Genomic DNA, 12,464 nt, shown 5'->3' on the forward strand with positions numbered 1-12,464 from the left:
AGGCCATCGGCATGGAACTTTGTGAGCTCTTTTAGGCGGATGTGCCTTACTGAGAGGAATAAAGAAAAAGTACCCCACGTACTTTTCAGCTCAAGTTTCTCAGCTTTCTTTTACATTTTTAGGCGCTAGAAGACGCGCTGGATGAACCACTTGCAAGGTCATTTTCTATAGGCTGCGTTTATAAGGACACACAACAACCCCTTCTTGCACATATATTCTAAAAAAAAAAGTGAATCGACTTATAGTTGTGACTAAACAAATACAGTTTTAGTCACTACTGGAGGACGCAGACTGTAATGATGAAGTGATATGAGCTGCGAGACATGCTTTTCTCATCCGGTCAAATTGTTGCCCAATCATCTACTCTTTGGCGAGCTCCTCTATTCCGCTTCCGTAACTACAGTCAAGGCTATAGTGTTCGACGATCTCGTGGAGTCATGTTCATTTAAACGCGCCGCGGGCTACTTTCAGGTTCGATGTTCCGTCAATGTGCGCCCAATAAAGGATGTTACACTCAGTTCTGTATTTACTTGACAAAATACGGAATACTTGCATTTGTATAATCTTCTTTTACTATAATGAGCCTGCGAACCTAGCAGAGTGAACATTCCCGGTCGAGCTGTGTTCGAAAAATCACGGTAAGTTTCCAATGGTGGGCGCATTATGGGCTCACTGAAGGACTCCTCGATGCATACTCGGCATACTCGGCTAATTCGCATTTTTCCTACCTACGCAAATCGACCATCGATTTTTTTTTTTTCATTATAGAATTAGAAAAAAAAAGACCTATGAAAGGCACAACTTTTTACGCAGAATTAGTGGCAGCGGGTTAAAAAAGCGGGGCCATAGAAGCAGCTGTTTCAGCTTTCTGCCCATCTTCCGTAGCAAGGCGGGGTTTCACAAAGCTGCACTTATGTAAGCTCAGGGCTGCCTAGTGCGTAATGGGTCAACCACACTTGGAGGGAACACGGCTCCGCGTGGCCACGTACCTGCGGAGTGCCATTGCATCTAACCCGTTCATGAATCAATGCAGAGTGGCGCACGAGAAGAGGGCCCTCGACGTGGTGCTTCCTGTCATCTGCCCGTTTCCACAGCTTTGCCACCGGCTTAGTCGCAATGGTGGCCCGCGTGTGCGCAGCCACGTGGAGGCATGTTCCCGCTAAGTGTGATTGATCCTGTACCTGCGGGCTGACCTTCTTAAACTAGGCCCCGTCCTCACCCTCCTTAAACTCGGTTGGGTATCGTGGCGAATCCCAATATGCAAGAACACGTCGGCTTAGACTTATTTTAGGAATTAACCAATCTGAATTACAAAAGGTGTTATGTATCTGTATGCACACCTTCAGCTCCTTTTCAAACACAGCAGTCTCATGCGGGAGCTCCCACATTCGAAAGCGCTTGCTCGCGTAACATTCGCGGGCAGAAGAGGGTGACCTCGGTACCTTTCTGGTCACCGATGCGAAATGGCTGCGCGTCCTCCCGCCGCCAGGTGACCTTGGGTTCCGGGTTGCCGCTTGCCTCGCACCGGAAGCTCACGTTGCTGTTCTCGCGCGCCGTCAGGTTCCGGGGTCCGAAGGAGTCCACGAAGTACGGCGCCACTGTTCTCGATGGCCCGATACCGGTGGAAGCACGGATGGGAGGTCGCCGCCAAAGAAACACAAAAATGGAAAGGAGAAGATAAGGCGCAACTACTGTTCGGTGGATCAGAACGGGCCAAAGACACAGGAATAAGGGGTGTTTAAAATTCCGCAAGTACGCTTTCTCACATAACTATGTTGCTGAAGACAAGATGGCTGACTTCTCTATATAAAAAAAAAAAACTGCGTTGGCTACAGGACAGGCGCTAAGGGTGTGGATAGAACATAAGAAATGTATTTTGGAAGAATCAGGCAAGAAACTTGTCTTCTTGCTTTGTTTCAGCTGTAAAAGCATGGTCAGCCATCTTTTCTTGGACAATATTGTTGTACCTGACCGACGTTCTTGTACAAAGATTCTGAATATTGAAAACTAAGATACTGGCATAAAAATATTGAAGGTAATGGTCTATTCTTCCGATATGTAGCAAAATCTTCTACAGCGTTCCCATCGCTCGAATCAAGAGTTTAGAGTGCCATAGAAAACAAAAGGGGAACGCTTCTGACGACAGCAAAAACGTTAATAGCAAAAAAAAAAATGCAAGAACATCGAGGGGAGATCTGCGATTATATTGATTGTTCTAGTGAAGTCTTACGATATATGGAAAAATTGCGCTCATAAAGTTTTTTACCGTTCACAAATGCTTTTTCCGAGAATTTTTGCTCGTTCAATATGCGCTCGGCTGCAAACGTCTGAGTGCAGGTTTATATTTTCGCTGTTTTCGCGAAGTTCAAATGCAGTAGTGATGGTGATCTGATATACCTGTTTCCACCTTGCATAAAGCGCATAAATCGGGCGGTCCAACAAGAAATTATAATTAGCTTGTAGAATAGTTAGAAAAATACTAGCGTAATTGGTATTCTGAACGATAATAGATCGAAAACAAAACAGCATAAACTGGAAGTAGGGTGTTCCAGATCACCAGCATAACAAATGATGGCCAATTTTGAAATGTCATCGTTTACCATTTCTACACGTGCTGTTTATGTGCTGCTTGAATAAAAGTAGCCAGCGATTATGGATGGCATCGCCAGAGCCAAAAATAGTAGCTACTCCGAGATGAGAATTAGAAGACATACAACTGCCTATATAACATACCCACAGATGAGTCATGTCCTATAGAAGCCACAAACAAGGACAACTCCCACACAGTTGTAGAGCCATGTACACCTGTAATGTGCTTACGGTACGAAAACAACTACCTACTTTTGCTAGCTGCTCATACATGAAGTTCAGTGACCAAATTCTATTAATTCTTCCATTTCCATTGATTCATCTCTATTTCTATACATATTTTTTTATGAGTTACACCATTATAACGGTCTCGATCTACCCGAATTCTGTGCAAATGCGCCTTGAAGGCAGTTTTAAGAGGTAAACTGGAATCTTGCTGAAGAATGGGCGTAGAAGCCATATAAGTTCAGCCCATTAGTCCATAGGCCCACTTATTACTGAATAAATAAAATAAAAATTGTCTGGTTCGCACTGAAAGAAGGAAAATGCTGGTGTAAAAACTTCCCATTCCACTCTCGGTCAAAAGTGGCGCCCCAGGACGCGGCGCACAACCGCATCGATCGGGCGCGCGGTGGCGCTCGATCTAGACAATCTTGCTTGCTCCGTACGAGCGGTTTCACCGAATGTTCCCAGGTGGCAGCAGCGTATAGCGTGAGGGGGAAATTTTGGAACAGGAGCGTCATCTGGAAGCCATCGATCGAAAGCTATACTGCTGCACTGGTTCGTTCTCTTCTTTGAAGCTGGCGCCACAGTCCTATCTTAGCGGAGGGCGCGCGCATACAGCTCATTTCAAGGAGCGGTGTGGCAATCGCTTATATGTACAGGGCCGTCCACTCTTAGTGCGAACACGCCAGCGCATGCCCGTACTCTTTGAAGGGCCACTGCGTCCGACAGAGCCGCGCATCGAAACGAAACGCGAAAGTTTTAATCCGGACATAGCAGGCATAATGTACTGAAGGCCGAGCAGGAGATGTGCTAAACGAGTTAAGAAAACGATGGTTCCAGCCTAAGTTCGAACGTTCTTCAAACTGCATGCCACTGCACTGCCAGTCCAAGCTTGGAAACAAGAAAGAGAGAAAGAGGTGTGTTTCTTCAATGGGGGACAAATTGCCTCCTATGTAGAAAACCAGGGAGCGTCGAACTTGTGTTTCTCGAATGCTGGGATGTTGTATTCTTCTGGGGCACCCTGCAACGTGCCCTTAGAAAAGACAGGACAGTGCATAAATGATAGGCTTAGGCAGCACCGCAACAATGTTGATAATAAAGAGTCCCGTAACCTCAGCATGCACTGCCGTGAGTGCGAGTGCACCCCACAGTTTGAATTTTGCAGAGTTGTGGATAGGAACAGAGATAAGGTGTGCCGTGAAATAATCGAGGCTTCGAAACTCAAGACATATGGTTGTAAGCGCTCCATCAGTGTCTTTATCTCAAAAAGAACTTCGCTTTCTAAATTGCACATCTTGGCTTGTGTTGGCGTGCAGAATCCCAGTGCATGAATGAGCTCTTTGCTTTGTTTTCTATTTTGGTGCCTGAATGTATTAAGCATGAAATGCTTTTAGCTCCCGTTGTCGGCATTGTGGTGACGTCACGCCGACACCGAGAGCCATCATCCGGGCACTGAATTCCACTCATCCGGGCTCTGAAACGAGAACATCCGGGCACCGTACGAGACTTCACGAGAATCAACGAGACTCTCTAAGCCCTCCTACGGGACCGGCATACAAGCGCCGGTTGCTCTCCAAACGAGTCACAAAAAATAACTGCTGCTAGTGTCTTATCAATGTTTATCAAGATATCAGTCGAGCTGTGCATTTGATAATGCACGGAATTATAATTTCCGATTTCTAATAACGCGTGGAAAAAGCACATACATGCCACAATACACTTCGTTGTCATACGTGATCTGTTATGGGCTTTGAGAGAAGGCCGCTTAGAGAAAGAGGGCGAGAAGGGCTTTCCGCGGAAAACTTTCGCTCCCTCCCCAAGGATGGCGCTGCGGTCCCACACTCACTAGGGTGCCTCGATGCCAGCGCCGCCGTTCGAACGGCGGCGCTGGCATCGAGGCACCCTAACACTCACGCATGTAAAAGACCGCCCGCTTGGCCTTCAAGCCCTTTCCCCCTCTGGCAGGCAGATGTATACACGCTCGCGGAGTATTCGAACGCGCTGCATATACATTCTTGTCAGGCCTGCGTCTGGTCGTGTCCGCGTACACTTCTGCATCGTCCTGGATTTCAATGCCGCCACCGTCACAGCTGCTTAAGCCGAGCAATGCAGCCTGTGTTAGGCCCGTAAACATTTCATGCTTACTCTACACTCGGTTACGGGAGGAGGCGCTATTTTTTTTATACGTGCAGCGTGCCAAATAAATGTCAGTTGTTAGTTCAGCGCTGTGTTGTCCGTTTCTTTCTCTGCTCTCTTCTTTGGCTTTCGGCCTTGCGCTGCTTCAAATCAAACAATGAATAACCAACTCGCCCATCAGCTTGTGCTTAGAAAAGACCTTCCGCTTACGCCCAGGGGCATTCGGTTTATTGATGTTAACAACGAGTCTATTCCATGTGATAAGTTTTTCCTCTCCGCCTGCATGCGACATAGCGGAGTCGAATGGCGATCATAAATTGAGGTCCAGAGGGCAGCCCTGTAGGCACTTATTTTATTCCGTGTACTGTGCGATGTCAGTGCACGTTAAAGAACCCCAGCTGGTCGAAATTTCCAGAGCCCTCCACTACGGCGTCTCTCATAGCCTGAGTCGCTTTGGGACGTTGAACCCCAATAAACCAAACCAAACCACTTATTTTATTGAAAATGTATGTAAGCGTTATGAATTCAAAACCAAGGTCACTCTGATAACTCCCTGAATTTATGGACGCCCTTATCAAAATGAATGTCCATACGTTTTTATGTCATACCAGCCGACACGGTTGAGGTGTTCCTGTATCTACCAGGACAGGCAATACAGAAGAAAAAAAATGTCTCTTCGTAGCCAAGTGGAATAATTCGGCATCCCACAGCAAAAAAAGGTTTTCAGGTCGAACGTCACTGCCGAGAATTTTTCGTTAAGAGAAAAAAATTCAACGGTTAGTTTCTTGTCGTGCATCAGTTGATGGAAGATCAAGCGAACTAGGCGGCTCTCAAAAATTTTTGGTAACGCTCACAGTAAGGTTAACTGCAATCTGTAGCGCGGCTTTCGGCGACGCCTTCAGTGGCAAGCTGTGCATAATATGACGCTCTGGTTTATGCTGCATGAGTTTTTTTTGACCCCCCTCAGTTCGTTCCCATCATTCCATTGCTACCCTCTGGGGGCATTGCAGGTTAAACATCGTTCACGACAACGTCTTTACAGGCTTTGATTTAGTTGCCACGTTCGTACCCGTTTCATTAACTTCTAGCAGATAAATCAAGACCTCTGGAGAACAAAGATTGGAGCTTGAGCGCGGGCAAGGATGGCCAACTGCTCCTCACCGACCACGTTGAGATATCCGACCTGGTTCTTCATGGGGCGCGTGTTCACTTGGCACATGTAGTAGCCGGTGTCGTCGGGGCGCACGTCTCGGATCTCCAGCTGCCAGACGCGGTGGCCCGCGTGGCTGACCCGGATGCGCTCGTTCTGAACGATCACGTGCGTGTGCAGCGCCAGGAGTGTCTGCTTGTCCACGTTCAGCCACGCTACCTGCGCAAACACCGGATCAGGGTACGGCGCACCACGCACTGAAGTTGCGTCACAAGAAATAAGTTCCGCGCCCGCTTTCTTTTCGGGACACCTATCTTAATTTCCGCGGTCCGTTAAGTTCCTTGCCATGTCACGCCACGGTAGTACCTGCACGCCACTTTGAGCGCTTGAAAGCAGCCCCAGCTGCTGTGTGAGGGCTAAACGGTGCTGTAAGTGTTTCGACCGGAGCGCGCGCTACGATCAAGCCTGGTGTGTCCGCAATGAAAACGTAGCGCTCAATCAGTGAGTGCCACCGATATTTCTCTAAGCCGCTAAGCAGGAAGGATGTTTTTGACAGCTGGCGCTATAATGAGAGAGAGAGAGAGAGAAAAGAGACCCCAACCTCTTGTTGATAGGAGCATAGATGATGTAGTGCATCTCATCTCCATTCCGAATGCTAGCCTATGCTGAGCTTAGAAATAGCTGAACCCTTCGATCCTCTTGCGTAACCAGTGAGGAAAAACGTAAAAGGAGGACTCTTTGGCGTGCTTACTTACCCCTTGGAGCGTTCGATATGGAACGTTGCGTGTCATGACATGTGTATGCGGGGTAGGGTCTCAACCCAATCATGCAAGAACACATCTTGGCCGCTATATTCCCACAGGGCATGCGTGCAAGTAGAGCAAAAGAGTGTGTTCCGCTAACTTCTTTCCACGTGTGAACTTAGTCACAGTTTTCCACAACACCTTGAGGAAGTGCTTTAGCGCGTGTCATTTATTACGCAGCTGACGACCAGTGTCATCATAGATAGCCTCATATTAACTGAAGTTCTTAAAACTGGTGAGAAGAGGGGCGAGGAAGGAGGCATTGAAACACGCTTGAACAAACATGGGACTTGAACAAACATGGGACGCCATAAAAACAAGTTTTTTCGCAGCACATTTTTTAGGCGCAAATACGCTAAACTACTCAGTTAGTGAGTGCTAGTGTGCCGAGAGCCTTTTTTATTCGGTCAGTCAATCGACTAAGCGGGTGCAGCACAGAAGTGTACTTACCGTGTGGTTGCCCAAATTTTCGACTACACACTTGAGCGCAGCGTTGCGGCCCGCGGCGACCGTGAGGCTGGGTATCGGCTCAGCGAAGTATGGCTCGTCCTTGCTGGTCAGGTCATCTGGACAGAGAAAGGAGCGAGTTTTGTTTAATTAAATGCCCAGTCTGGCAACCCAGCTGTGCGTCCACGATTCCCTTCCTAGCACACAATCAACGTCTTAACTGGAGTGACTCACTGGGGGTGCCTTGTTGGTGGGACACGCCGGGTCCCGTATGTGGTATCATGCATTTTGGGAAAAGTGTTGTAATATTAGAGGAATTTTGCAATAGCACCCTAATATCAAGAGCGCATTGGACGAGCAGCCCTCGCAGTAGGCGCTGCCAAGACATTCGGGCACTCCCTGCAGGTAGTGCGTTCATTAGAGTGAGTTTGTTGTGCGCTGCGTAATATTGCGCCTTCTTCACGCGAAAAGTTTGGAAGCGAACGCAGGACAGTCGTAGTGTCTTTTCATCGCTCTTTAAAAGTGGGTGCTCCTGTTTTTATGGTTGGTTTCATTGCCGCTCGAGTCGTAGGAGTGAGCTCAGAAAGTGAGAGGAGTCGAATGTATTGCAGGGCGAAAAAGCGCATGAGCGCCGGTTACTCCCTCGCGTACAGCGATGCCCTGGCAGACGTGTTGCATTGTTGTGGGCAGTTTAGGGTGAGCTGTTATATATTTTCCATTCTATGTGTGAGTATGTGCGAAGAAAGCTCGCCGTGACGGAACTGTTTTTGTCTCTTTTTCCAAATGTCGATTAGATTTAGGAGGTGCGTGGGGAGATTGATGGCCTCAACGATGCCCAGTGTTTCGACTGCTGTGGCAGGGTATTCCTTGGTGTGAGTAGACTGAGAGTGTGCGCCGCTGGTAACTGCTGTGCGAATTGTATCAGTGTAGTATAATAAGGAAGTAATTACTCACTGACATCATCCCGAGCGCAGCCATACGGCTACAAAGGAAAGCTATACAGCTTCCACAGAAACTTCGTAGCTAGAGCAAAATTCATCATGGTCCGGGGTTCGAACCCGGCACCCCCGCTTCACCGGAGCAGTCGCTCTACTAACTGAGCTAACCAGCACGGAACCATATGGTAGGGCGAAAGCGAACTGATCAATAGCTCGAAATGGGAAAGTGGTGGTCGAATGTTTTAAGGGAATCCCCTGGGGTGGAGTAGATTTGCAATGAGGGAGTAATTACTTAATGACATCTACCCAAGCGCAGCCATACGGCTACAAAGGAAAGCTATACAGCTACCACAGAAACTTCGCAGTTAAAGAAAAATTCGTCCTTTACCGGGGTTCAAACTCAGGCTGGCAACCTGTGAGGAGCTCACAGGCTCACTCAGGCTATGAGGAGCGCCGTAGTGGAGGGCTACGGATAGTTTCGATCACCTGAGGTTCTTCAACGTCCAGTGACATCGCACAGCACGCGATAGTCGCGGGTTCGATACCGCCTGCTGCAGTCGCATTCCGATGGAGACGAAATGCTAGAGCTCCGATTACAGTGCGATGACGCGTTCAGAACCCCAGGTGGTCGAAATTATCCGGAGCTCTCCGCTACGGCGACCCTCATAGCCTGAGTCGCTTTGAAACGTTAATCCTATGAAACCAAACCAAATGTGCCATGATCTTACTCGCTGATTCATTTAAGCCTGTACACATTTTTCAATGGGAATGCCCCACGAATTTTTAAATCTCGCCTTCCCAACTGAATCTCTCTGTTGCCCGCTACACTTTTCACCTCATGGTGTGCCCTTTGTTGCCCCAGCTGACCACCGGCTTTCCTCTCTCCGCATTAAATTCACTGTAAGTCCCCATTTCCACTTGTTTACTTCAGCTAAGATGCCATTAAATTGCGTTTGTTCCTTGAACCCTCTCGACTACCGTCCATTTTTTTGGCGTTACTTTTAATCTGAAGACTTTTCATTAATTTCCAAGTTTCTGCCTCACAGGTGAGCACTGCTATATGCAGGACCATCACCATATGGTGATGAAGTTTCCTTTCAATAGAGAAACTAAAGATGAAGCACTTTTTTTTTTATATCTGCGATGAGTAAGACTAAACACTGCGCATAAAATGAACTCACGCGATCAAGTTATGGACGCGATTTATGGCGGACGCCGACCTGGGTGGCACTTTCAAACAGTTCTTACAAGAGTTCAGCATAATTCTAGAGGCCTGTGTACCGTGTGATGTCAGTGCACATTAAAGAATCCCAGGTGGTCGAAATTCCCGGAGCCCTTCTCTACGGCGTCTCTCATAGCCTAAGTCGCTTTAGGACATTAAACCCCCATAATCCAAACCAAACCTAATGCTACAAGTACGCAAAAGTACATACAACCAATACAAAAAGCTTCTGTACAGCACTTTGACATGTCCAAACACTATGCAACTGCAAATCGTGGAGGGTAGCGGTTGGATCTGTGAAGTGATGTGCATTGCGCTGTGATGACCTGTACAGCTGGCAACGCTGTACTGTCTTTGGCAAATGTCACCGGGCAACTGTGTTTGTTTCTCAGCCATATAACGGAGCCCTTACGGCATCCCTAAATACCAAAAGATCTCGAAAAGTACCCTTACCTTACATAAATTTAAAGCTTAAGGGTTGCCATAAGTGTTCCACTACACGGTTAAGAAACCCTACAGACTGGTCTCCTTGGCAAATAGGGTGTGCTGATCACCGTTAATGATAACAGGTGACAGTGGCTTAATATCTCAGCCCACTTCTTTCTCAACAAATCACTGGTGTAAATCAGAAAAGCGCAAACGTCTGCACAATAGCTTAAATTTCGAAAATTTAGACGATTCAGATAAATAACACTGAAGTGTACAGATGAAAACCAATAGCACCGAGACCAAACAAAATATTTCGATCTCATTTTTTTAGTTTGTGTTATTCGCCAGCGGGAAATTAATTGCGTAATTATTTCATCAGCCGTCTACGGTTATTTTTCTTGTACTTGCTAATTAATTATGTTTCAGCGATAAAATAATTGGGCTTAATTTGCAACTTACTAACAGCACAAATAAAAAAAAATGATGGTCGATTTGCGCAGCTAGCAAAAATGCAAATTAGGTGCGCTAACAGTTCGGTTTTCACTTCGGTTCCGGTGTTCAGGTCCAGTGTTCAGGGACAGAAATTGTTCAAAAAGCGATAATAAATTAATGTTCATATATGCAGGATTGGTCATTCCCTGCACTCTAGACCCCTGGGAGTCTTCCTGCCACTCCTGGCGCTGTGGTGCCGTGGTCAAGCGATGCACAACTGCCCTTCTATGGCAGGTGCTGCCATCGGCGGGACTTGGGTTGGGTTGCGATGCACGTTGCTCTTCCCGGGCAGCCTCTCGCGAATAATTTATCTCCACCTGACACGGTGGGCAGGTGAACAGCTTGCCACATAACAGGCTTCAGACGAACAGACAAACACACAACGGCTAAATGAGATGAATGACCACTACAAGTGTTAGCGCATTAAAACAGATTGAAACATTCACCTGTGCTCGTTGGTTTCGGCGACGGTTGGCTTCCGTCATATGTGTGTCATTTTCCTATCCTTGTCTGTTCAGTAATTGTATAGAGATAGTTCAACTAAGACTAAAACTATGCTGGAGGACTATAGTTCTCAATTATTATAAGTTTAGCCCAAACAATTCCTCCCAGTTGGCGCATGCAGCTCATGAGTGTATTACCTGCACGTTGTTCGCAATCACGAAAAGAACGTTGTGAAAATATACCGGGCTCTCGGTGTGTAAAACTGTGCTCACGGACTTATCGAGCTTTCTCTCGCATGCGCGCGCGTTGACACAAGCGCATTTTCTTCGCCATTCCACATACTCAACTATCTTACTCCTGCATTCGGATGCTTTGCCATGCGCGGAGTCAGGCCTGCACCAACCTGCCTCCCTTCCTGCCTCTACGCGTCATAAAAATTTGTTTGCCTGCAAAACTGCACTGAGGGTGTACGCACTGCTCACAATGCTCCGCGATGAAATGCGACAGCACCAGGCTAGGCGCATCATCACGCCACTGCGAGCCGCTTTTGACTTGCAAATTCATAGCCGGGCAAGACGCAGCTGCCGGAGCTGGGAAACTCTTGAGACTCCAAACAAACAGCTTGGCACTTGGTTTTCTTTAGCTTGCTGTTTTTGTGTTGTCATAGTTCAGGAGGTGCAAAGAGAATAAGCTAGACGAACGGTAGCGCAGCGTGGTTTCTCAATTTTGTGAGCGAGCTTATAAAAGAGGCTTAAGAAAGGTGTGGCTGAAGGAAGAACGGGTGTAAACTGTCAGAAATAGGCAGCCCACAATATAGAATGTGGTTTACCGCAAGCTCTCATATTTGTCCATTACGCTTTATGCCGGCGAGAAGTTTTAGCCGAAGTCACCAGTTTTTTAGATCACGAAACCAATACAGGGTCTGTTCTGAAAGTAGTAGGACTGATTTTTTCCTGGGCGAACGGGCGGACTAGAGGCGGTCTGCGTATGTAGGATCGTTGAAGGGGGATATTGGGAATGCTGGGAAAAATTGGCAGTCGGCCCTCGGCCGTTGAAGAGAGCAGGTCGCTTGTACTGTGAACCCCTGTCGAAACGTCTCGTCACGCAGAATCATTTAGCGTTTACTGGATCAGCGATACGCGATCAAATTTTTTGTAAATCTTGGTAAAACGGGCAAAGAGACTCACGACATGATTAAGGAGGCCTATGGGGATGCTGCCATGGGTAGATCAGGTGCTTTTGAATGGCACAAGCTGTTCCGATAAGGTAAGGAAAGAGTGGAAGACGACGACCGCTCCGGACTCCCTTCGACCAGCAAGACCAACGAAAGTGTTTAACGAGTGAAAAATTTACTCAACAATGATTGTAGGATCAGTATCACAATGATTGCTGATAACTTGAGCATTCCTCAAACCCAAGTTTTTGAGATCGTGACAGAAAACTTAGCCATGAGGAATGTGTGCGCGAAGTTGGTGCCGAGAGTGTTGTCAGAGGAGCAAAAGGCCCACCGGAAAGCGATCTGCCCGGATCTTCTTCATCATGTGAATGAGGACCCGGATTTTTTGCCCAGCACAAGGCGGCAACGCTTC

General features: G+C 47.3%; 1 protein-coding gene across 1 annotated transcript in view; it reads right to left on the bottom strand.

Moving 5' to 3' along the window:
* The window catches only part of LOC149341530 (uncharacterized), a 162,653-nt gene that overhangs the window by 49,870 nt on the left and 100,319 nt on the right, over nt 1-12,464 (bottom strand). The window contains exons 5-7 of the mRNA XM_089543630.1: nt 7,354-7,469; nt 6,112-6,319; nt 1,443-1,598 (exon numbers count right to left, since the gene is read on the bottom strand). Coding sequence (XP_089399756.1) covers nt 1,443-1,598; nt 6,112-6,319; nt 7,354-7,469 — 480 coding nt within the window. The remainder of the gene's footprint in view (nt 1-1,442; nt 1,599-6,111; nt 6,320-7,353; nt 7,470-12,464) is intronic.

This window comes from Amblyomma mixtum, chromosome 5 (assembly GCF_055824585.1).
Source record: "Amblyomma mixtum isolate Tamu chromosome 5, ASM5582458v1, whole genome shotgun sequence".
NCBI lineage: Eukaryota > Metazoa > Arthropoda > Arachnida > Ixodida > Ixodidae > Amblyomma > Amblyomma mixtum.